Source organism: Glycine max, chromosome 8 (genome assembly GCF_000004515.6).
Source record: "Glycine max cultivar Williams 82 chromosome 8, Glycine_max_v4.0, whole genome shotgun sequence".
Classification (NCBI taxonomy): domain Eukaryota; kingdom Viridiplantae; phylum Streptophyta; class Magnoliopsida; order Fabales; family Fabaceae; genus Glycine; species Glycine max.
Window position 1 is genome coordinate 7,981,844 of NC_038244.2, and position 26,077 is coordinate 8,007,920.

The 26,077-nt window shown below is 30.7% G+C and overlaps 2 protein-coding genes across 2 annotated transcripts; both read left to right on the top strand.

The window, feature by feature from the left end:
• Nucleotides 1-11,302: 11,302 nt before the first annotated feature.
• LOC100817944 (cytochrome P450 78A5) lies at nt 11,303-13,849 on the top strand. Its single transcript, XM_003531145.5, has 2 exons — nt 11,303-12,478; nt 12,935-13,849. The coding sequence occupies exons 1-2, from the start codon at nt 11,528-11,530 to the stop codon at nt 13,526-13,528; spliced, it is 1,545 nt and encodes a 514-aa protein (XP_003531193.1). The 5' UTR covers nt 11,303-11,527; the 3' UTR covers nt 13,529-13,849.
• Nucleotides 13,850-23,164: 9,315 nt separating this feature from the next.
• On the top strand, nt 23,165-24,949 carry LOC100500275 (REF/SRPP/SRP domain-containing protein). Its single transcript, NM_001248753.3, has 3 exons — nt 23,165-23,364; nt 23,458-23,694; nt 24,266-24,949. The coding sequence occupies exons 1-3, from the start codon at nt 23,347-23,349 to the stop codon at nt 24,701-24,703; spliced, it is 693 nt and encodes a 230-aa protein (NP_001235682.2). The 5' UTR covers nt 23,165-23,346; the 3' UTR covers nt 24,704-24,949.
• Nucleotides 24,950-26,077: the final 1,128 nt, after the last annotated feature.

The following is a 26,077-nucleotide window of genomic DNA, read 5'->3' on the forward strand; positions in this document are numbered from 1 at the left end:
TAATTCTTATTTAAGTTAACACCATTGATGCTGTTAACTTATTTTTTAAAAAAATAATGAGGATTTTAAACATAGGGGCGTGGGTAAGTGGGAACAGGTCTTGCATGGTGGGAAAATATTTTAAGCCGTAAAATTAAAATAAAGGGTTGAGATAGCCGAGGGTGCAGCAAATGAGAAAAGTATTGAGTTTGCTCCTTCTTCCCTTTCTGGAAACATGGAAGCCACGAGCACATACTTTCTTTTTAAAATACAAACTTCAAAAGACGGCCACCACGGTGCATCGAAGGGGAAAAGAAAAGAGAAACAATTATATGCTACTTTCTCCTTCTCTTCTGACCCTATTCCCACTCAATTACCCATACTAACCGTGCTCTCATAAATTTAATGAATGAAAAGTGAGGTTAAGTCATTTATCTTTGATTTGTTACACTATATTCTCAGGAGTGAGGATTGCCTTGCTGGTCATGGTCAACAAGGCCCACCACTTTCTTTTAACGGTATGAAGAGGTGCTTGAGGCGGCCTATGGATCACTTTCCAATTAGGGGAAGCTCATTTCACACGGTTTCATATACTTTTATTATTTATTATTATTGCCCATTAACGTTCACATATATATATTCGTTCCATCATGGGGTATGAGTCTATAATATATATGCACCTAGGATTATATATAATAAAATATCAAAAGTTTGATTCCACTTAAGTTTTTTTCCAAGGGTCTCCGGAAGAATCTGCTATAGGGTATACCTTTCTTTTTCTCTCCTTCAAAGACAACAGCCCTTCTTTTCCATATTTATATTTAATAAACCGTCTTCTGGAGAGTCCTTTTGGTTTTGGTTTTGCATGTGTGTTGATGATATATGATTTTCTTAATTTTGAGCCATTGTGTAATAGGAGTATCATTTATATTATTTAAATATTCAAATAATATGAGGATTAATTAGTTATAACTCTACACGGGCCACTCATTTGGTGCTTTCATCCAATCATGATCACTCCACTGCGCAATGATATGCATTTTAGATTCTGAATTCAAGTATTTTAGATCCATGATTTCATGCTTTCGGAAAAGTGGAGCCCTCCCTATGCTAAAACGACAATAGCAATTAGATTGAATGGGTGCGAAGATAGCCACGCGTCTTCTTCAACTTCAACTTTAGGATAAAAAATTGATATGAACATTGCTGAAGATATTTTACAATGACAAAGGACAACAATATCACACCATTAACAAATATTGCATAGAAAATATTGGATAGATGCTGAATATTTTTTGGACGCTTTCGTCAGCCAAAATCTCCGTTGCTTTTTTTAAAAGATCGCACTGCATTCTGGAAGTTGGAACTATGAAGAATCCCGGCTATATTTTACTATTTATATTACTTAAAACTTTACAGATTTAATTAATCTGTGACCCATAATATTTTGACTAGTTAAGTGTATCGAAAATTCCTAAGTGGTCCAAGTACGTACGACTTTAAATTATATGATTTGCTGGAAACTATATATACAATACAACCCTAATAATTAACTTGTGGTGATACAATAGAAATTTGTATTATATGGATAATGCATAATGGTGCTTGAAATTTGTAACCACGTACTCACCAATGAATATGACCAGAAAACCATCTAGGAACCCCCCCATATAATTAAAGTATCAAAATAAGTAATGCTTGTAGAGAAATTAGCTAGAGATTAGATGGATAAATTAAGGTGCGAGGATAAGATGAATAGAGTAAAGTAGTATATGCACTACTCATTTGCTAAAGACTTAACAGAATGTTATTATTTTGTCGAGGATAACTAAAGAAATTCAAACTGTGGGCACAACAAAATTTCATTAAGAAATTAAATGACTCAAAATACGGCATGCATGACCCAAAGAAGGGTTGATGCCAACCATATTTCGTAAGCCACTGAACTTGAAAAAGAAGCCAACTCGCGTGCAAGCATATTACAAGTACGTTTATGAGGGCTTAACACACAAAAAAGGCAAGGCCAAGCTAGTCTTGTACTATGAGACATGTTGTGTACGGTTTTAGCTAATATCATATCACTTTCCTTTTCTTTTTGATTTCTCCACTTTTCAGTTTTCAAACATATCCTATCCTTTACTCAATTCCATTATCTTTATTTATATATATATATATTTATAAAAATGGTGATTGTTATCACATATTCACATAGTGGTAATGTGTTATATTGGTGACATAAGTAGTGACATAGTGGTAGCTAGTAGCATTATATTATTAATAGATGACAATAGAGAATATTTTTCAAAATTTTAAATTTATAAAGATTAAAATCAATAACTTTTTTTTGGAAAACTAAAACTAAATTTAACTACATATAGATATTAATAATAATAATAATAATAATTATTATTATTATTATCAATATTATTATTAAAGATGTTAAAGAGTATATTGTCAAAATTTTAACTAACTTGTGGGTCCTATAACACCACATAGGTTTAACTATTTCAGCACTTTACTAAAAAAATTAACTATAATACTAAAGTTATTAAAATGAGTGTTTAACTTTTTAATTTTGTGGATGTTAAAATTTATTAATTTCTCTTTTTTAAAAATAATGGATTAATTTCTCTCTTTTAGAACATAATAAACATGTTTTTAATGTTAAACAATTTTTAAGCAGCGTTAGTTTCCTTGAAAGAAAAAAAAATCTTGCTTGTATAAACAACAATACTAGTATAAACAATATCAAGTTGAATGCTCCAACAACATTACTTAATTGAAGTAATATTTGTAAGCAATTATTGGAGATAATATAACTCTAAAAAAAATTATTTCTTGATTAGCTTGAATTAAATCACTTTTCTTTTATCTTTATCTGCATATTTGATTTTCTTGATTGTTACCAAAATTTTCTTAGGTTAAATTATAATTTTTTTAGTTTTAATTAAATCTCTATTATTTAACTTTTTTAACTATATTCTTATAATTCTAAAGTTCTGTAATTAAACCCTTAAAACTAATTCTGTTAAATTTTGTTAAAAAATGAAACTATAACTACCCAACCACCACTTAAACTGGCTTTTGTTTCTTTAATTGCTTTTTTTTTTTTTAATTTTAATTGACTATTAGATTGCACTCATCATCTCGCACAGTCGCACATGCACACAGTACTGCGCACGTTTTCTTCTTTTCTCTCACAACAGCACACACTACTATATATGTCTGCTTTATAAAAACCTTTATTAGCATATCTATCTTAATTAATGCAATGGAACTCCCTTCGTTAACATCAAATCATAAACTTGTGGCATCAAATGGACAATCATAAACTTGATATCTCTATCCCATTATTAATAATTCAATTAATTAGGTGAATAATTTTTTTTTGACAGAAATTAGGTGAATACTTATGTATCTTTATTCTTTAGTTCAACTTATTTTGAGAAAAATAATCTCCTAAATTTTATTTCAACTTTGTGAGAGAACTTTTTCAAAATAAGTGATTATTCACTCTGAAATAAAGGTCTCCTAAACATGCACTCGATCGCGCGCTATTAAATGAAAAAAAGAAGAAGCACAACGCAGAGTTTTAAATTACATTTCACTGCCATATATGATTAATTTCAAGAATGAAGATGGAATTCTTTCTAAAATACTCGTTAGTCGTTACATAAAAAATATAATTGATCCAAAAAGGGTAAGGGCATTAATTGACACATAATAATTGAAAGACAATCATGGCATGCTCCTAAACACAGGTAAGAAGCAAAAAAAGGAAAGACCAAAAGTACTCCATGCCATGCCCATGGTTATAAGTATAACTTATAAATAGTTAAGCAGTAGTACCCCACTCCCAATTCACCATGCGGTAGACGTAAAAATAAAGGATGCATATGAAAATGTGGAAGCAAAGAAATGAGTCAGAATTGATAAAAAAATCATTGACTTGAGTTATTCCAGTGCTTCATTTCCACTGTCTGAGGACAAAGCAATTGTATACTACAAAAGTATAAGATTGTTATAATGAAGACACAAGTTGTGCAAAAGTTATAGTGTATAGGCACAAGTTGTACAGTGCAAATGTTGAGTCGGTTCAGAAGAACCAAACAAATTACGCACAATACTTGACGTCTGAGTAAGTTATTGAATTTGTACTGTGACTTTGATCAGAGTCTTGTAGCAACACCAACAAAAGCCTTATGCTACTCTGGGATCAAGAAGAAACATGTGCCTTGTACAATTATTTATTGGACAACTTTTCCTCATGGGTTGTGGGATAACCATGCATGTTTCTTATAGCACATATCAATGGTTTGCTTAAAGGATCTGTAATTGGATTCAGGTTTGACATGACATTAATGAAATCAGGAATTTAATTTAGTCACTAATTCAAGGCGATTCCTTGGCTGTCATTGAATTGCGCAATACTACTCTCTCTACTCCTTAAAAGGAGCTTTAATAATACCATCTCAAAATTAGAATACAAAGACTAAAAAGTATAAGCACACGAGGTAAAGATAATACTTGAACCTGCTAAAAAGTTTTCGTTCGTACCAGAGAGAATGTACAATTAAGTAGCGGCTTTTTTGTGTACAAACGTGGTAAAATGAGAAAATACTTCTAATACTATCGGATAGAGAATTAATTAATGATATTTTGGGACTGACAACATAAACCCACTTAAAAGATTATGTACAGGATCGAATAACAAATAATTTCACCCATAATGACTTATTTACGAGGGATATATGAATTAGCTAGCAACTAAATACCCTGACTAATTGGTTTCCACTTAAAGTATGCAAGCCATTGGGTATGATGTTGGATCCAGATCCTAACACTAGGATTTCCATATCTAACACTAAAGAATATTGTTGGTTTAGGAAATGACCAAAAATATAAAAACAGAAGATCTATAATGGAAAATAACATTATCTCTTTTATAGGTACCGTTCTTATCAAAATGATTTGTGGTGGTTTTGTAGTAGAAGCAAACAAATTAAGAGTCAATTGTGCCTATAAGTATAAACGTCTTTGATATTATGTCTGATTGATGAAGTTTTGATTTTTCTTTATTTTTTATGACAATTTTCAAAAAAGGAAGCAAGATTTAGTTAAAGGTTGCCTACAAATGTCATCATCTCCGAGTTGAAAGACATTACTAAGCAACCAAGAATGAAAATAAAAAAAAATAAATTATTGGTTTGTCGAAAATAGGAAAGGAATTTCATCCATTGATGTAGAGATCTAAAAAAATAAAAATTTATCTTAAAGACAAAATGTCCAAATTATAAGAAACAAAAACATATTCGAGCCTTAACAAAAATAAATAGTTATTTTTCTAGAACAAGTTAAGCAAAATATATTCTGAATAAAGTGTATTTAATTTTTCTTAATCAAATTCTTCAAGGCACTAGCATAGTCCACAATCACATGGTTGATAGGTACGTAATTAGGTCCATTAAATATGTTAATTAAGATTCAATGCTTAAATATGTTTGTCCCTGGATATTTTTTTTTAGTTTTGATCCCTAATTTTATTTTTGTCAGTATATTAGCTTTATTAAGTGATTCCTGAAATATTTTTAAACTTTTTCCTTAGTCCTTGAATGTTTTTTTTATCACAACCACTTGTATGTTTTTTATTCTCAAAAATTAATTTCAATCATATAATTATAAAATTTGAGCCTTAAAAATTAAATTCAGACAATTACAATACTTAAAAATTCAGTTGACACCATTGCTTGAGAACAAAAAAGTGCAATCAATCCTAAATACAAGATTCATAAATTAAAAAATATTATATTTAAGTAAAAAAAATCTTTAAATGTATTTTAAAACAATTTTAAATATAAATTATTTTTTTATGTTAATACATGCAAAATTAAATTTATCAAAAATTGAAACAAACACAGTTGGCCAAAACCACAGACATGATTGTGACGGGTTCAGCTGCGAGGTAAACAGCACATGCCACGGTGAAACACATGTGCAGTTTTTGCTTATTCCAACTGTGAAATGAGTGGATGTGTTTGCACACTGCATTATTGGATGTAGGGAAGAATCATTCCGTAAGATTTGCAGTAACACATGGCAATGAGAAATGTGACTTAAGGCATATTATTGTAAGGGATTGTCCTTCACTTGTTAAAGAGAAGAAAAGGGAAAGCAAAGTAACCCAAAAAGCTTACAATAAAAGAAGAATCTATAATTGTTAAAGATAAAGTCATTGCATTTTCATGAATATTATATATGTGGACATAGTTGGGCATAGGTGTATGATTCGGATCGAAAGTCGATTCACATAAAGAATAAGATTATCAATTAATTTGACGAGTCAAGGAATTTAAAAAGCCTTAAAAAAAAGTATAAAAAAACAGAATATAGTATTAAAATGTTTTATATTTTTAATATAATATAATTTAATTATAATATTTAAAACATGTAATTTAATATTGGAGTAAAAACTTTCTCATGTAAAATAGATTAACTTCAAAAAATTATTTTGACAAAAGGCCAAAAATTAAAATCAGAAACAAGTCAACCATATTATACAAAAAGCAGTTATATAGTTCACCAAACTAACCCAGGCAAGTCACCGAATTTGAATCTGGCCAATGGGCCGCACCAGGTTATGTAAGTATAGAATTGAGTTCATTATTAGGCTATATTGAATGGGATAAAACAAAAATATAATGATTTCAAATTTCATTGTTTGAATTGCATAAAAATGATAAATAATGAAATGAAACTGACAAATTTCAATATCATTATTTTGTAAAATTTAGAATAGGGGATATAATAGTTTCTTTCATTTTAAAACATCTAAGCAATAAAATAATAACATTTTTTTGGAAGGCAAGTAAAATAATAAAATGGTTTTATTTTTACTTATTTTATTTTCATTTTATTATATTTTTATTTTATGTCCGTCTTCATCATTATATATTCAAACATAACTTTATTTACACTGTATTAACATAGAAATACATTAAAAAAAATGAGTGGAGGGAGTAGAAATCGTAATGATGAGGATATATAAAAAAAATGGTGTTGTTTAATATAAGTGAAATAGAAAGGTGATAAGTTTAAAGTTATGGGTTTTATGTCTTATTCCCTCGCTTAAGTGAAGAGAAACAAGTTGGAAATGGACACAAAGTGTTTACTTTCCTAAACTAATTATCCTTCTATTTGTTTACACACTTTGTGCTACACAATATGTGTGTAAAAGTAAAGTAGTAATTTTGTATATATAAGAGAATTTATCTTTTCTCTTTTATTCAAATCAAATAATTTTACAATATTATTTATTTTCAATTTTTTAGTATACTTCTCTTTAATCAAACAATACAAAATTTCATCATACTAGTATTTCTTATCTTTTTTTTTTTCTGTATTTTTCTTTGTCCTATTTCCTTTCACTGTGTTTCATTTCTGGCTGTTTCGCCGAACCTAAACTGCTAATCAGGTGAAACCTCCACTCCCTCCAAAACAGGAATATTTGCACTCTTTTTTTTTTCTGAATCCAAGCAGTATTGAAAAGTGAAGGCATGACGTTGCTCTTCCTTATCTGTTGCATGTGCGGCTAAGTCACAGTCACGCAATATAAATAAAAAGGGGAACAAGAACTTGTGTTATTTCTCACTCGTGTATGAGAAATAATATTTTTATTTAAAAAAACATTTTTTCTTCTTCCAAAAATACACTTAAAATTGCAATGTGGTTGACCGCTAACTAAATATATCTCTTTGCCGGTAACACGGGGAAGTGGAAACTTTATACAAGCTTGTCGGGGGGCTCAGCAAATCTTAGTTTCAGAGTCAATAGATTGTATATGCACATTCTGCCTCTAAAGCGACAAAACCACATAGCAGAGCCTATAACCTATGCTATATACTGGCTACACAACTTTGCATTTTCAAATGATTAATTCATGTCATCAACATTTCGTTGCTTATGCTTATGAAGGGGTGTTACTGTGACTTTGAGTTGGTGGATTCGAATTTTAAACAATCGATAGCCATGTCTTTCTTTTCACTTTCCACTCTCCAGAACCAACATGTTCATGAAAAAGGACTTGGTTCATGTGCAGCCAAGACTGTCTCCAGCTCTTTAATTATCCAATATTCAACTTCTTTAGCTAGTTCTTTCTAATTTTTTTCTTCCTTCACTTTCTGTTTCTTCTTTTGATTTTCTTGGCTGTAAATTAAGGATGAAGAGCAGAAGAGAATATATCTATTTTACAAGAGCAAACACATACAAATTAGCATTTAACCAAATTGGATGACATCTTGTTATTCGTGTAACTAACTTCAACTAGTTAGTTTATCCTTTTATTGTCGTTGTAATAAAAAAAGTGTTAAAAAATGTTAGTATTTTTCTTAACTATCATGACCTTATCTGGTTATGTACATACCTGATCGATTCATCTTAATCTTATTTATAATAAGAAATATTCTTTTCTTATAACATGCACGGATACACTGTATTCTTTTGAACTAAGCAATACCAGGAACATTTTTATATGGGGTCTACTCTGTGAGCAAATGTCCGATCTTCTTCGTGACAGCAGCAAGCATGCTTGTTTAATACATGAATTGAATAACATGATAGATCAAAATATGGTAAGAAAAAAGGGACTGTTTCCTCTTAATTACCTCTTCTGGCTTTGTCGTACAGTGTTTGGTGATATCTTCTTAAATAATCAAGGTTAGGGTCGAACGTGTCATGAATAAAACCCTCTCTTGGATTCATGTTTTCCTGACAAGAACAGGCGAGTAAAGTATATCATATTTAGCTCCTTGAATTTTAGTGAATCTCGTTAAATAGGAAATAAATACATTTATTGAATGAGATTTACATTATATATATTTATACTATAATAATTCTATAATAGGAAGTGTTAGAAGAATGTGTACCATTAACGTTTCTTCTTTCACCATCACTTTCTTCTAACTTTTTTTTAGCGGGGGAGGGCATTAAAACCCAAAACTACCGTCCATTACCACCTTTTAACTAATGGGGTAGAACAGAAGCCTGATGTTATCCTAGAAAATATTTAATATATGCTCATTTTTTTATTTCTATTTCATTAATTAATTTTTCCTTTTTCTATATTTTTTTTCCTATTTTAACTAGTAAGATACCCTTTTTTTTACTACAGAAAAACATCCGTATATTCACACGAGTCATTCTCGTATTCATGCATGTTTAAAATATACTTTTATAATATTAATTTTTTTATATTGAAGATGCACGTTTATTGTTACTATTTTATCTTTTCATGAGTTGATGATTGGGGAATGGGAACCAAAGACACAGGAGCTGAAAGACAACAAATTGTCTTGTCAACCAGAACAAGAGCTTCACTTCCGTACGAATTCATTCAAACACTTTATGATTAAAGGTAATTTTTTTTAGAAAAAAACTTGAAAAAGGAAGAAAAAATACAAATAAAAAATAATTAATGAATAATAAATAATCACAAAAATATAAAATGGGAGAATATGTAGAAGAAATGTAAGGAAAATAAAATATTAAAAACTCAAAATTCTTTATCAAATGCCACTTTAGACAAATTTTGTTATAAGTATTTATAAAAAGAAAATAAATCGCTTTAAAAATGAAAAACTAATTAAATTTATACTTAAATTTAAAATTTATTTATTTATCATCATGGTGACCCAACAAAATTTAATTTATCCATCTCAATTTTTAAAGGTTTTTTTTCAATAAATATATATTTTTTAAAATATCCAAAGTGATATAAGATGTGTTTGGTTTTTAGTCTAAAAAAAATTATTGATAAAATAAGATTCAAAAACTAGTTTTTAAAGATTAGAAAAAGAAGAAGAAAATGAGACAACATTTAAACAGAAGTGTTCTGTTCTTTTATTTTAAAAACTAAAATAGAAACATTATTTTAAAAACAGTTTTTGAAAATTACTCTTATCAAATAATTAATTTTTATTTGTTTCAAAACAATTAGCTTTTAAAAATAGAAAATAAACAAAAATCATGCTCGAATAAGTTAATTGCCAATTAGATACATGCATGCCAATGGGCAATGGCAAAAATCAAGGATGAACTGATCGAACACTAACTTACCAAGTACGTCCCATGAGAATGGATCATCGATCACTACTTAACTAGGGAATGTAATTTCTCCTCTCATAAAGTCTCCAAGAAATTGGCCAAATATTTTGGGGTTGGGTGTGACATTATAACTATTAAAAGGCCGTAGATGGATAAACACGAATTAGCTTTAGTCAGGCCGCAATGGTTTATTAACGTACATGAAAAATAAAATAATTAAGTACAGAAATTCAATATAAAGATGATCTATAAAGCATTTGAAATAAGAGTAAATTAAAGCAATGTACCTAATAAGAATAATGCATCCGAATATTCTCATTCTTTATTTTGTTATCAGTGGTGTGATTGTTAAACTATTATATAATGATTCAACAATACGAGAGTTTTGTGGAAAGTTTTCTATTACATTTAATTAAAAGAAAAACCTTTTATTATATATATTTTTTCGATCAGCAAACAAAAAGGAATATAACAATACGAGGACACAGAAGGGGTGTCCCCAACCCATTACAAAATGAGCAGCAACCTTTTATTATATTAATCCAATATAAATTAATATTTTTTACTGATATAAATTATTAAATTTATAAAAAAAAAACTCGACTTGCTGATTCAGTCAATATAAAATTAGGTTACTGAGACGTTGATTTAATTGGCGAGTTATTGGTCAAACTTATTAAATCACGAACACATGCATATAGTAAGAACTTCTGGGTAATGAGACCTTTGTACAGTTAATAATAAGATATATAGTGATTTAATTCAATTGATTGAATTGATTGAATAAAGTGTAATGATAAAATAAAAAAAAAGAATAATAATGAATGTAATTATAATGTCCTTGCTTAATGTTTGAGTTGATTATCAGGTTATAGGTTCAAATTGAATCATCAGTTGCATAATCAATATAATACTTAAGCTGATTACTTTGATTGTATTACCATTGAACCAATCGGATCATTGAAATGTATTTGAGAGTCCGACCAGTCACAAGTCGAACTTTTAAGCCAATGCATTACTTTAAAAAAAATTCAGAAATACTAAAATCAATATTTCAAAAAATAAAATGAAACAAACAAAGTTATATTTACGTAAATAAAATACATGTTTTATTTTAAAATAATCTGCAACAACTGAGGTCGACATTTCCCTATTGATTTTTTTTTTCGTAATTAAAATCAAAAAGAGAAAAAAAGGAAGAAAAGATGTGGGTCTGATTCTAACATAAAGTTACATGTTAGTGCAACTTCTGAAGAATATTTACACGTCATAGCAGATAGCACCTGAAGGCGTGCTAGTTTATTAACCATGGTCACCTTAACCATGGCTCTTTTAACTTATCAACTTTCCACCCCTATATATTCCAATTGATCCCCACATGCTCTATATCCCATGATACACGTCCATCTTTCGATAAACACCATTTTTTCTCTTCCTCTTTTGACCAAACATGAAACCCACGGCAACATTCTTCTTTCTCCTATCCACAACAACACTCCTTGTTTGTCTTTGCCTCGGAACAACAACGTTCCAAACCACTCTCTTTATAACCTTCTTCACTATTTCCCTTAACTACTGGCTTGTCCCTGGAGGCTTTGCATGGAGAAACTATCACTCTTATCACACCAACGAAAAACCAAACAAAAAACTTACTGGGCCTATGGGCTGGCCCATACTTGGGTCTCTGCCTCTCATGGGCTCTTTAGCCCACCAAAAACTCGCTGCCTTAGCCGCGACGTTAAACGCGAAGAGGTTAATGGCACTGAGTCTGGGACCCACTCCCGTTGTTATAAGCAGCCACCCCGAGACCGCCAGAGAAATCTTACTCGGTTCCTCGTTTTCGGATCGTCCGATAAAAGAATCCGCACGCGCTCTCATGTTCGAGCGTGCCATTGGCTTCGCTCCATCCGGAACCTACTGGCGACACCTACGTAGGATCGCGGCGTTCCACATGTTCTCTCCGAGGAGGATTCAGGGCCTGGAGGGTCTCCGACAGCGCGTGGGTGACGACATGGTGAAGAGCGCGTGGAAGGAGATGGAGATGAAAGGCGTGGTGGAGGTTCGCGGTGTGTTTCAGGAAGGGTCTCTTTGTAATATTCTGGAAAGTGTTTTTGGGAGTAATGATAAGAGTGAGGAGTTGGGGGATATGGTTAGGGAAGGGTACGAGCTGATTGCGATGTTGAACTTGGAGGATTATTTTCCTTTGAAGTTTTTGGACTTTCATGGGGTGAAGAGAAGGTGCCACAAGTTGGCGGCTAAGGTTGGTAGCGTGGTGGGGCAAATTGTGGAGGATCGAAAAAGAGAAGGGAGTTTTGTTGTCAAGAATGATTTTCTTAGCACTTTGCTATCCTTGCCCAAAGAAGAAAGGTTGGCTGATTCAGATATGGCGGCTATTTTGTGGGTAAGTACTCTCTCAAAACCCCACACTCAGTGGACCTTACCTCTCATCCATGGATAATAATATATATAATTAAAGTAAAACCATAAAAGCATGCATCCTTTTCCATAACGAAACAAAAGGGTTAATGGATAACTTTACTTATCATCTTATTAAGACTTGTTAGTTGACATGCATAAATTCATTGTACTACACAGCTAGAAGAGAAAATCTCCTAGGTTAAAGTGTTGATGAGATGGCCATATCTTCAAGAAATTTCTGAAACATAAACTTCAAGAAATTTATAGTGTGCGCCATGCCACTATAAATATTCTCAGTGAGACTTTAATTAGTTTCGACATCTACAAGCCCTTAATTATTTTAATATTCGGGAGTGACATAAATTCATTAGTTTATTGTTCATGTAGACCTTAGTGGATGTGCTTATATATGTGGCTATGGTCTTGTTGTTTTGAGCAGGAAATGGTGTTTCGAGGAACAGACACAGTTGCAATACTCCTTGAATGGGTCATGGCCAGGATGGTTTTACACCAAGACGTACAAAAGAAAGCCCGCGAAGAAATCGACACGTGCATCGGCCAAAACAGTCACGTGCGAGACTCGGATATTGCAAATCTCCCATACCTCCAGGCTATAGTAAAAGAAGTTCTCCGGCTGCACCCACCCGGCCCACTCCTATCATGGGCCCGTCTTGCAGTCAATGATGTCCACGTTGACAAAGTTCTTGTGCCAGCTGGTACAACAGCAATGGTTAACATGTGGGCCATATCACATGACTCATCCATCTGGGAAGACCCATGGGCTTTCAAGCCCGAGAGGTTCCTCAAAGAAGATGTTTCTATCATGGGATCGGACTTGAGGCTTGCACCCTTCGGGGCTGGACGTAGGGTGTGTCCGGGCCGGGCCTTGGGTTTGGCCACGACCCATCTCTGGCTCGCGCAACTTCTTCGCCACTTCATATGGCTTCCCGCGCAACCCGTGGATCTTTCGGAGTGTCTTAGGCTTTCCATGGAAATGAAGACACCTCTGCGATGTCTAGTTGTTCGTAGATAAAAAATATAATAACGTAAGCCTTTTAGCTGAACTATGTTTGATGTGCAATTATAGAATGATCGAGCTTGTATCTGATGTTTGATGTTAAAGATGGTACTCAAATATTTAGTGAAATATTTAGAGATGAGTTATCGTATAATTATGGAACTTATCTCTAAGCTTTATTTCACTTTATTTTTAAGGGTATCAAATTATTAAAATAAATATCTAGTGCCAGGACTAGAGGTGGATGTAAGAAAAGATTGGATCGATTAAGAAGGTTTTATGTCTCTTTAAATCGTAAAATGTAAATTGCTGTAATGTAATGAAGTTGCTTCCGTACGTATGCATGCATTTTCTTCTTTTAGGTTCTCGTCTTGTTTCATATGGCTTTGGATTAAATACCATGGACGCGTGCAGCTGGCTGTATAGCAAACCCAGTGGGTTAAATCACCTGCATGCACAATTTTATAATACAAATCTAATTTCAAATAGTATGTTAAAAATATTTGGCTCACTATTCTGGATTATTTAAAATTTTGACATGTGGACAAGTGAATATTGACACCTATGCTATATGATATGGATTGATATAAAACAAATCATATATAGGGGATGACATCGAAATCATTTTACTATAAAGTTCTAGTTTCAAGTTTTTGCTGGAGATGTCCCACCACTAAGTCACTAACCAAAGCTTAAGCCTTTATCATAATCATTTCTCAAACTAAAGCAACTCCTACTGGTTCTCACTATCTGTACCTGTCTATTTTTTTATGATGCATTTATACGTAACTTCTAAAAGCATTACACTTTAAACCACCCGTATCTTTGAAGGAAATAACAAAAATAATACTCCTTTTTCTATTTGGACCTTTAGCATGTAAATAGTGTTACTTTTGCTGTCTATTACTGATCGGTTACAAAAGCTATTTATTGGTTTTTTTTTTTTTTTTGAGTTTGAGTAACCCCATATGTTATACATTTTTCTCTGAAGCCCTGTATATATATGTTTTTAAACTTTGGATGCCTATAGTAATAACAAAATTTTGACAAACATAGTGCACTTTTCTTCCTTGTTGATCTGCTACATTTTTTTCTTTTAAATTTTTACCCTCCCTTTCCTTCCCTTTTATTTATTTTATATTTTCTACGATTATAACTTTCAAACCGGATATAGGTAGGAGTGACAAAATAGATTGTATCTGTCCGACCAATTCATTCTGACCCATTTCTTTGGTGTGTTGGGTTAGGATTTTCAATCCACCAACCGTTCAACCCGCCTTATTTTAGCCTTCAAAAAATAGGTTGAGAGAAAAATAGGATGGACTAACTTGTCAACCTGTTATTTTATTAAAAAAAATTAATATTTAATTTTGATATTTTATACATATTTATTAGTATTTAATTTTTTTTTCTAAATAAATTATGATTCAAAATTTAAGATAATATATTTAATTTTTTTAGTAAATATTTATTATTTAATATTTATAAAAAAAATTAATTAAAATATATTTAATATTATTATTTAAAAATATTTTAGTTAACGAATAACAAACCAACCTGACCAATAAAGATTAAGGGGTCATTTTGAATTCATATATGTAATGCCGAGTTGGTGACAAGGTGGGACATGTCAACTCATTTTGCCACCCCTAGATGTAGGGCATGGATAAATCACAAGGTATGTTAATATATTTGTGAATTGAGCTTGGTTTGTAGAATAAGGGAGGGTAAACATTATCATTTTTAATATATATTATTTAATTTTCTAATTTTCAAAATTAAAAGTTAACAGAAATTTAATGTCTTAATATTTTATTTATTTTACAAGTATTATATAATTATATTAAAAATAAAAAGTTGTCCGCTTTTTCCTTACCCACGTTAAATTTCACTTTTAAAAAAATTGTTTGATTAAAAAGTGAGAGTTTAGATTATTTAATTAAAATAGCTTTAAGTTAAAAAAAATAAATTTAATTAAAGACCACAATAATATTATTTTTATTGCCATTGTATTAATTTTTTTTATTGTATTTTAAAATTTTATATGTTCTTCATTGTCTCAATAAGTTGAAATCTTTGTAGCAAGTCTATTATGTAGTTCTTCCTGCATTTTCTGGCGAATATCGGTGATGACTTACCCGCAAAGACTCCAAGACTAAGTCGGTGAAGAATCAAGAAATGACAAAAAAAAAAAAAAAACTAGAAATAAGAGTGTGCTCCTCATTGGTGTGTCACCTTCTATTTTTTTTTTGGGTAAATACATATTTTTTCTCTTACTTTTTTCTAATCTATACTACTTTATAATTTAATTTTCAATATATATTATTTGAGACTTTCTCTCTCTTTTTTATTTTTATTTTAATTTAAAATATTATAAAATATAAATATTATATTATATAATTTTTTTAATTGGTTTTAATTTATTAAATTAAATTTAAATTTTTATTTTATTTTTTTAAAGAAAAAAATATACAGATAAAGAAAAATAAAAAAATTGGATAAAATTAGAGTATAATTTTTTAGTTACTTTGTATGTACTTTTATAGTTAAATTTATGTACTATTGATATTTTTTTTGTTATGTTCATTAATTAAAAAAATAAAAAAATTAGTTAATAGTATTAAAATAAATTAAAAAATACGGTAAAAAAATAATTGATACATCTATCTTATACAATAGACTTAAACTTTCAAAGAGCACTATATTGAAAATATCATTAAATAAAAATATCTTTAAAAATATTTATTCAGTAGTTATTTTTGGCTTAAGTGATAAGAAATGATATTTTTATTATTTATGGCTTACAAATATGAAAAGAAAAGATTAAAATATTCAAAAGATATTGATAACGATTAAATATGAGTTATTTTTTTATAATAAAAATATATTAAAAATATCTTTAAAAATATTTAATTAGTAATTATTTTTTGCTGTCAACCGAATCAATGCGGCAAAAATATGAACGAGAGATCAGTGGGCTCATAATCCAAGGAGAAAGAGGACGACAAAGGGTCGTCCCGTTTCAACTCGCATTCCTACTTAAATGGACGAGAAAAAGAAATAAACGGGAAAGTAGAAAAAAATGTAGAATTTACCAACAACATGGTCATAACAAAAATATTTGTCCTAACTTATTTTTATCTTAAGTTTTTGTTTAGCCAAGTGTAATTGTTTAAGTATTTTATTATAATGTAATATAATATTTTTCTATAAATAAGTTGTTAAACAAAAAATCTTCTCATTTTTAACACATAAACAAACTAATTATATTTAGTAATATAATTATATTAGAAAATTCAGATTTTAAATAAAAATATTCACCTAAAAATATGTTAAGTAAATTAAATAATAAAACAAAAATAATTATATTTAATAATATCATTTTCTTTAAAAAATAAAATTATAAAATTTAATTTAATAAATAACTAATTTTAAAACCAATTAAAAAAATTATATGATATAATATTTATATTTTATAATACTTTAAATTTAAAAAAAAAACAAAAAAGAAAAAGAAAGTTAGTGTATATTGAAAATTAAATGACAAAAATAGTATAGATGAGGAAAAAGCAAGAGAGAGAAACTATATTTACTATAAAGAAAAAAAAAAAAAAAAACCTCACCTTCTACTTATATATTGCATTTCTCCCTTGCATGTGATACATGGTCATTTTGTTCGTGCAATTCCCACGGGTGTTTGCTTGTTTTTTAGGGGATTTGTCTATTGTGTGCACGGGCCACTTTGGCTTATTTTGTTTTTGAGCTGTTGTGGATTAATTAGTCAGAAAGTCATTAAATTCTCTCATTGATTGAGGCTGATGTAATTAATGGTCATTAAACTGCTCTAGGCGTAAATCCAGGCCAAAACGATACACATATTAGAGCATTTCCGGGGTAAGTTATTGCATGTCTATTCTGTTCTTGAGTGGCGGATGTTAACAGTTGAGTTTGTTTATTTTTCAACTCATAAACTTAATCGATACAAAATTATATGATAACACTTAAATTTTTTATTCTGCAGTTTGATCTATATCATAATTTATCATTCATAGTTGATAACATCTTTTCACCTATAGCAGCACCTTAGGATGACATTTTTAGCCTTAAAGTTAAAAATGGGGTTCAGTTTAACCAATGTATTTTAAATATTATATATATATATATATATTAATTAGAAGAATTTATTTTAGGATATTGTATTGATACATACGTTTGTAAATTAGTAGCTAGGTCTCATTTATGGTGGTAGAATAAATCTTTTTAAGTGAGATTTACCTTTTAATAAAAGAATATATACTAGCAGCATACATTTTATATAATATTTTAATATACTCTTTATGGGTAGGTGAATTTTATATGAGTTCATTATAAAAGAAATAGTTAAATATTTTAGTAAAATTTCTTTCAAAATAAAAATGTGTTAAATATAATTTCTATAACACTGTTCTAAATGATAATATCCAATAAGATCATTTTTACGTGCCAAGCTAACTTAATTAGGAAGAAAGGACAGTAATAGATTTCGAAGTACGTACTATTCCACTTCTCTATTCGGTGTCTCCCTGATCAAGTTAGTGGAATATTGGGAATCTCATGATATGCATTTTTCTAAGTCTGAGGTTCTTTAAGTGGTGTGCAATTCATTTTCGATTGACAAAATGATTATTAGAAATATGATGTCTTGGATAAAAGCCAGGTTCTTCAAACTATTAAAGTGATTAAAGATATTTAAGTCACGTCCCCAAAGTTTTAGGCTTTTCTAATCCATATCAATATTCGTTTCGAATAGTCTCCAACAGCAGAAAAGGCAAAGCCCTTTATTCCTGTTGAAGTAATTACATACTCACACTTCCAATAATCATGTTAATGCTCCACAAATCTGTTGTCTTATTGAATTGGGTCCCCACGTAGCATCACTATAAAGTTAACATATTCTCTTAGGCGTGCCCATGAACCATTAATTGGTCATTTTATATGCGAAATTGCCAAAGATTCTACGTTATCTTTTCACAAGGGAAGTCATTAATGCAATTTGTGATTAAGTTTGTTTTGTTGCCTTTGAAATGTCCACGATCAACGTACGTACAGTGATTTCAATTTTCAAGTCCTAGTGCAAGTAGTACCTCTTTGATTATTGCATGTTGCATCATACATTGTCACATACTAGTATTTGTTAAAACATAAAACAAATGAATGATATATTTTTATTGAAAATAAGATTAAGTTGATTTGTGATTGTTGTGTTGTTGAGCGTTACTCAACATTTAAACCTATGTTTAAATTTATGTATTTTGCTTTTAACCTATACAAACTGATGGTCATATCGAGCTTGTTCATCATGATTGAAAATTTTACTTTGGCATCTTCTAGAGAACAAATTAAGGATCTGATCGGATCTAGTTTTACTTTTAAGTTTTCCTGTTGGGCAAATAAACACATCAACAAGTAATTTAGAATTATAAAAGGGTTCTAAAATATGGATCTTGCAAGGATTATTGTCGAAGTACCAGTTTAACCTAATTCTTAGATTTTCGATGATAAACAAAAAAGGGGATGTGATTTAAACAAGAGAATCTAAAAAGAGGAAGAAAGCAACTAGCTAGAAAGCTAAAGAATTCAATATACTGTAATTCGGTAAACAAAAATTCAATGATAGATGAATTTGGTCTGTCACCAATACAATTATTAAGATATTACCTAATTTCTCAAAAACTTATGTTCTTTATCAATTGTCAATTACTTTACTTGCTCAATAAGGCTATTAATATCTAACGGTCAAGCGAGTCAAATAATTAAGACAAACATCAAAATTCAACAACCTTATTAGTTTAACAAATGCTAAACCAACACACCAACCAATGTCTTCGATCCAAAGGTAGTAGAATCTTTGAGCTTTAGATAGGGCCTCCAACTTGCCAAAGAGTTGTTTTCATGAACATGGTATTAGAAACAGTTTGCCTTCAATTATACTAAGTTTGGTCCAAGCTGCAGAGCCAATCACACAGTTAATTCCAGAGTTTGGGGTTTCATTTCAATTCTCCTCTCGATGAGTTGTTCTGCAATTTTCTGATCTGTCTTGAGACGTTGATCAATGCAATTTCAATTTCTTTTGGTATTTAAGGTACCAACTTGCTTGACTATATTATTATATTAAGTTGGCAATTTTGAAGTATACATTTTCATGGAGCATTTGAGTTTGGAAAGTGTTTATGATACTTTGAAAAAACATAATGCTGTATGTCAGATCAAGGTTAAACTTTGTTTTTCTATTTTCATACGATGTTAGTTATGATTTACTTTTAATTTGATGAGTATATTTTGTTTACTTTGATTGACGGATTCATCCTTTAAAGGTAGTTTCAAATTTCTATACCAGAAATTGCATATTTGCTATTAATTTGACCTGTCAGTGCAACTGTTAAACTGGTGTTTATTTATTCTTTAATTTTGATTATTTGATTGCTTGCAAGGAATACACCGCTTATTTGTTATTATATAATTCATTAATTTGTTTACTATCGTAAATAATTTGTCTGCATTGCAATTGCATTCTTCAATGTTCTTGAGCTAACAAGGTTACTAAAATACCTTTAGCAGTCTAAGTCTTTCTGCCATTAGAAATATTATTCTTTTTCAAACTTTTTATAAGTATATTCTACTGGTTCAACAAACCATCAATATGTGTTTTGGAGCATATGAATACTAGTAATTTTATTAAAGGAGTATTATGGTATTTTAGTAATAGTAAAGTCTCAAATCATTTAGGAATCAAAAGTTATGGGTTATTTATAAATATCATGTCCTCTAAATCTATTTAGGCTTCTTTTATAAGGACAAAATCATGATGATCATCGGACACCTAACCAAACAATATCTCAGATACAAGAATCATAATAAATTTGAAACCGAAACAAGGGTTATTCTAAATTATAAAAAAAAAGGGAGGGGTGAAAATCAATTTTCAACACCAAAGATCCTATAGTACGCCATTACTACCCCAGGAGAACTACAAACTATTCAAAATACCCTCAATATGAGACATCCTCCTATTATTGGATTTAGCCAAAAACCATTGCCAACAATTAAATTTAATTCTTCCCACAATATGCGAAAGATCACAACTCCCATTGGAAAAAATAATAGAATATTGCTGCACTCCCAAATTGACCAAACCACTCTATTCATAATCAAATCAAAATAATAGATATAAGTTTTACAAATTCATGCATTAACTGGTTGGATATGGTTCTCTATTGTAACATGCTCTCCAATTACTAGTTTTAATTTTGCCATTTCAAGTTTGGAGCAGCCTTTGCTTCCCACTAGGTGGGGGACTTTTCAGTCTACCTAATGTGTATAGAAAGCTAGGTTTAACCAAAATTACCAAAAATGTATGTATTTCAACTAGCTATATACTGATGGCATCTAAATTTTGTATTTGCCAAAATTACCATTATAACAAACCAGAGAAATGTTTGTCCAAGCAAGAGGTACACACCCAACGCTCAAAAAATGTCCTAAGAAGGGTATTCTATAGAATGATGAGCCTCACAATAAAGAAATTTTTGTTACAATAATTCTAAGCTGCTCTTGCTTAATTATTACTAGAGAATTGTAAAAGGGATTTACAAGAGAATAAACCAGAAGAGCCCTTGTATACTCTCCCATAAGAGTATGCATAGTAATAGACTCAATAAATAAACAAGATTATATAACTCCCCTACCTCTATACCTCACGCTTTAAGTGAAAATCTCAATTTAAGTGAAGGCCTAACTAGAGAGGACAAGCATATGCATGGAAGCCAAGAGATTGATATAATGAAGTTAGAAGAACTAGATAATTACAAGTAAATGAATGTCAAGTTGATCGTGCAGTAATGTATGCAGTATGAGATCCTTGTTAAAGATATTTTCAAAATATAACAAAAGAACAGAAATTACATGGCCCGTTCACATTGTTTTTTGCCAAATAGACCAAAAAGATAAAGAGATACTTTTAATAAAAATGAAAGAAAAAGGATAAAAACAAGCCTCCAGTGACGTATTTACATCTGCTTGTGAGAATTTAGGATCAAGATTTTATTAATTTGTAGCATTCATTAAATGGGAATGATATGGGTACAGACAAAATATGATCGGTACTTCATAGGATAAGAAAAATAAAAAGAAGAAAAAAAGAACGGAATAAATCATAGAATTCAAATATTATGTAGAGCTTTTGTTTCGAAGTCGTCGTTGATAGAATACAGTACAAGAGAACAATGAGGGAATATTTTTGAAATAACGAAAGGAATCGCTATAGAAAAACGTCATACACCAATTATTAATTTAAATTTATAATTTATAGTATTTATTTCAAAAGTTAAATTTTTATTAAACTAAAACTACATCAGTAAATAAAAGTCTCGCACTTAATTTTATCCAAAATGACGATGGCGATATTCAGAAATCAGAATCATACAAAACCATAACAGGCCTTGGTTACGGTATGGGCTGATATTTGATTCCATGGCCTTTTGTAATCGGCCTTATTCGACAATAGGATGGGTATGGGTTAACATAAAATAAATAAAGGCAACTTATAGACGGAAAATAAGAGATAAGACTGTAAAATCTTGTTTTACACTGAGGCACTATCGCATCTTCCTACATTTTCACTTTAAAAAAAGGGCACTCTACCCCCGAAATAAGGCAACAATGCTTATTAGTAATTAAACTTCAATTCCTTGTTACGAGTAATACTAAGTTAGCATCTCTTAAATAAGGTCTAAAATTAAAATCTTTTAAACAAAAAAAATGATTAAAAAGGGTTAGTAGAAATAAATCATTGATAAGATTAGTAGAAAATTCACACTAATATCATGGTGATAAAAAAAAAACAATTAGGTGCAAAAACATTTCTTTAATTTTGTTTTGTGTTGTATTTTTAAAATATAACAAACATTAAATTAAATAATGAATATAATAAAAATTAAATCAATCAAATTAAATATCTCGTTTTGTAAGTCACTTCTATGCAAAAGTGATAGTTTAATTATTTTAGATTCAGGGTATTAAAAATCCTACACGATGTCATTACCACTATTTTTATATCACAACTTTTTTACCCTTTTCCATGTTTTTTCAATGATTTAGTTTTTTTAGGAGCTCAATTATTTAGTTACGAATATGTTATCTTATTTTATCTCTTCTACTCATTTGTATTAAAATTTATTGCCCAATATAAAACACAAAAAGTATATATTAAAAGAAAATGCGAGTCATAAAATTTTTAAGCCAATTCAAAACTAATAAACTTATAATATATTAAAACAATAATTTAAATAATAAAATAATGAAAATAAATAAATAAATATAATAACGAGTGATACAAATGTAAGCTAATTAAGTTTAGATACAAACAGATTGATTTCCAAAATTGCATCTGTTAGACATATATTTCAAATATACCTTTTAAATTAAATATTAAAACACTAAATCCAATCAAAAAATTGTTTTAAAATGTTGAGTTTAATTTTTGCTAAGTGTGATATGTATTATTTAAAGAACAAAAGTAACCGGACCTGATTCCACCTGGTTATGGTATCATATTTTTCTGGCATTGTACTTTAGACATGATAGTATATATTGTATGTTCACTTTTAATATTTCGAGGTGAATACTTAATACAATATAATTAGGACTATACACGTAGTAAGTAATTTGATTAGGTTTAATATAGTTGCATGTGATTACCATTTGCATCTATAAATGAACGCTCCAAAGTGAGACTGAGCTTTATTATTTGCGCTAACAACAACTAACGTGCAAGTTCCAAGGCGGAGAAAACAATAATGGCCACCAACGAGGAGGTTTGCAATTCTTTTCTCAATTTCTCTGTTTTGTTTGCAGAGATCTCTCATAGAATAAATTTGTGAATGATTAATGTTGTTTTGTTTGTGCAGAGGGATATGGAGAACAAGAAGAGTGAGGAAGAACTGAAGCATCTCGGGTTTGTGAAGATTGCGGCAATGAAAGCCTTAGTGTGTGTGTCGAATCTCTACGGCTTCGCAAAGCAAAACTCGGGACTTTTGAGATCTGCTGTTGGAACCGTGGAAGACACTGTAACCACCGTTCTGGGTCCCGTCTACCACAAATTCAACGCTGTTCCCAACCACATCCTCCTTTTTGTCGACAACAAGGTTTCTTTCTCTCTTTCTTTCATCAAAATCTATATTTTTTGCTTTTGCTGTTTTACCCCTTCAACCAAATCAGTTAAAGCTTGCAATTTGTTTGTCCTCTGTTTGTAATTACTCTAAGGATGAATTTTGTTTCTCACGATATTAACTTGTCTTTGTATTCTGATGCAAGATCTATTAGTTTCGTTACCCCCACAAAGTTGAATTGCTGAAAATTGCCGTGAAAATCGTGGCAAATAACACCCTTCTGAGTAGGATCCTGTTATCTGTGCGTTTATCCACAGTTGAATTTTTTGTTTTTCATTCTTATCCCAGAACTTGATACTACCATAAAGTTTGATTGTTATGTATAGTTCTATCCCTTAAATTGTCTTGTTTGATTGCTATCGTTTTCTATATGTACTTATAGCATAAAAAATATTAAAAAAACATGTACTAACATGAATTGAATTTGTGTAAATTTTGTATGTCCTTGCATCGACATGCTTGAAATTCCGTTGTTGATGTTTTGAATGAATTGGGAAATTGCTAGTATTTTGCTAAGCAATTAATTTTGGGAATATGATTGCGGCAGGTGGATGAAGCTGCTCACAAATTCGATGAGCATGCACCTTCTTTGGCCAAGCAGGTTGCAAGCCAAGTCACTTGTTTGGTTCAGGAAGTGACACACAAAGCTGAGAAAGTAGTGAGTGAAGCTCAATCTGGAGGGGCACGAGCAGCAGCAAATTATGTAGCCACTGAGTCCAAGCAAATTGTGCTCTTTGGTTCAGTGAAATTGTGGACTGGTCTCAACCACTATCCACCATTCCATGCAGTGGCTGAGATGGCAGTTCCCACAGCTGCACACTGGTCAGAAAAATACAACAATGTGGTCAAGGGAACAAGTGAGAAGGGTTATGCCGTGTTTGACTATTTGCCTCTGATTCCAATTGATGACATTGCTAAGGCGTTTAAACACGGAGAAGGCAATGTGAATGAAGATGAAGCATGTTCCGTGGGAGACTGTTCTTAGAGCACTACTAATAGGGTAGCTATTTTCTTCATAAAATCTGCTTCTGGTTAGGATTTGTTTTGTGTTTGAGGGCAATGTGGGTGAGAATGGAAGTGTAAGAAATGGGTTCGGAGTGTGTGGATGGTGTAAGTTAACCAAGTTCGTAGAACGTTATGGGATTATGTCAATGGTTGCGCTAAATGTCACCAAGTTGATGTTGTTTCGTCCTTTTCTTGCATTAAAAATTATCTTGATTGTCGTCTTGGGCGGATTGACGGTGGTCACTAACTCACTATTCGAACTTGCAGTGCCCACCTAACACTCCACGACGTAGTTATTTCAAGAGCATTTCATCCTTGGACGCCACAATCAATCACTTACAATAAGTAAGAATGCGATTTAAATACTATAGTAACTGATAGAGCAGAAGATTTTTTTATATAGCACTTTAAAAATTTAGGAGGAGGGGATGCCTCTCCAACCCAAGTTAGTGCAAAAGATTTTTAGTGCATTATTAAATTCTCATGTATCTTTATCAAAGTAGATTACTCCTTAACTAAGAATCATGTTGATTACTAGGTTCAAAAAGTTGAAACAGGGTTGCATTCACAAATGCATGATAAGAACCCTATGTTCTCGTTGGAATCGATAATTACCCTTCAAAAAGTAATGAGCACTGCTAAACCAAAGAGCTCTCCTTAACTTGAGACTTTGGCTCTTTGAAAAAAAGAAAGAAAAAAAGAAGAGAGAAAATCATCGATATTGATGTGATTTTTGGTCAAAGAATATAGTTTTGAATGATTAAGAAGGAATTCTCTAAAAATCTCATTCTAAATCTTCATGATGACTTTTGACATGTTCATATACTCCAGCAATTGGTTTGATTTTGAAAATTGTTGAAATTTAAATGTTGATTTTGTCCTATAGTATCAACCATTGTTTTATGCGATGGATTTTAGCACCACTAATTTTATTGGAAACCTAACACGCAGGGCTTTAGAACGATATCGGTTGAGGTAGATTTATTTTTCCATTAATACAATTTTGCTTTTAAATACAATATTTCCTGCATAATTTCCTTTGTTGCAGAACTTATTATTTTGACTATAACTCTTGTCGTATTTGTTGGATTTTAGCATCTGTTTTGTTAAAAATCTAACACATAAGGCTGTGGAAAGTGGGATTCCCCTAAAACAAACACACTAAGTAGCAGTGTAACATCGCCACCACAACTATAGACTATCTGCTCCCGTAGCAAACTTTAAGGCTGCCTACATATCCACATTCTATGAAAAACTAACCCGTAAACTATTCAACACATTAAAAGGTTCTAAATATGGCATTCTACAAGCTATAACACGACAGAAATTAATCATCCACAAAGGCACAAACCAT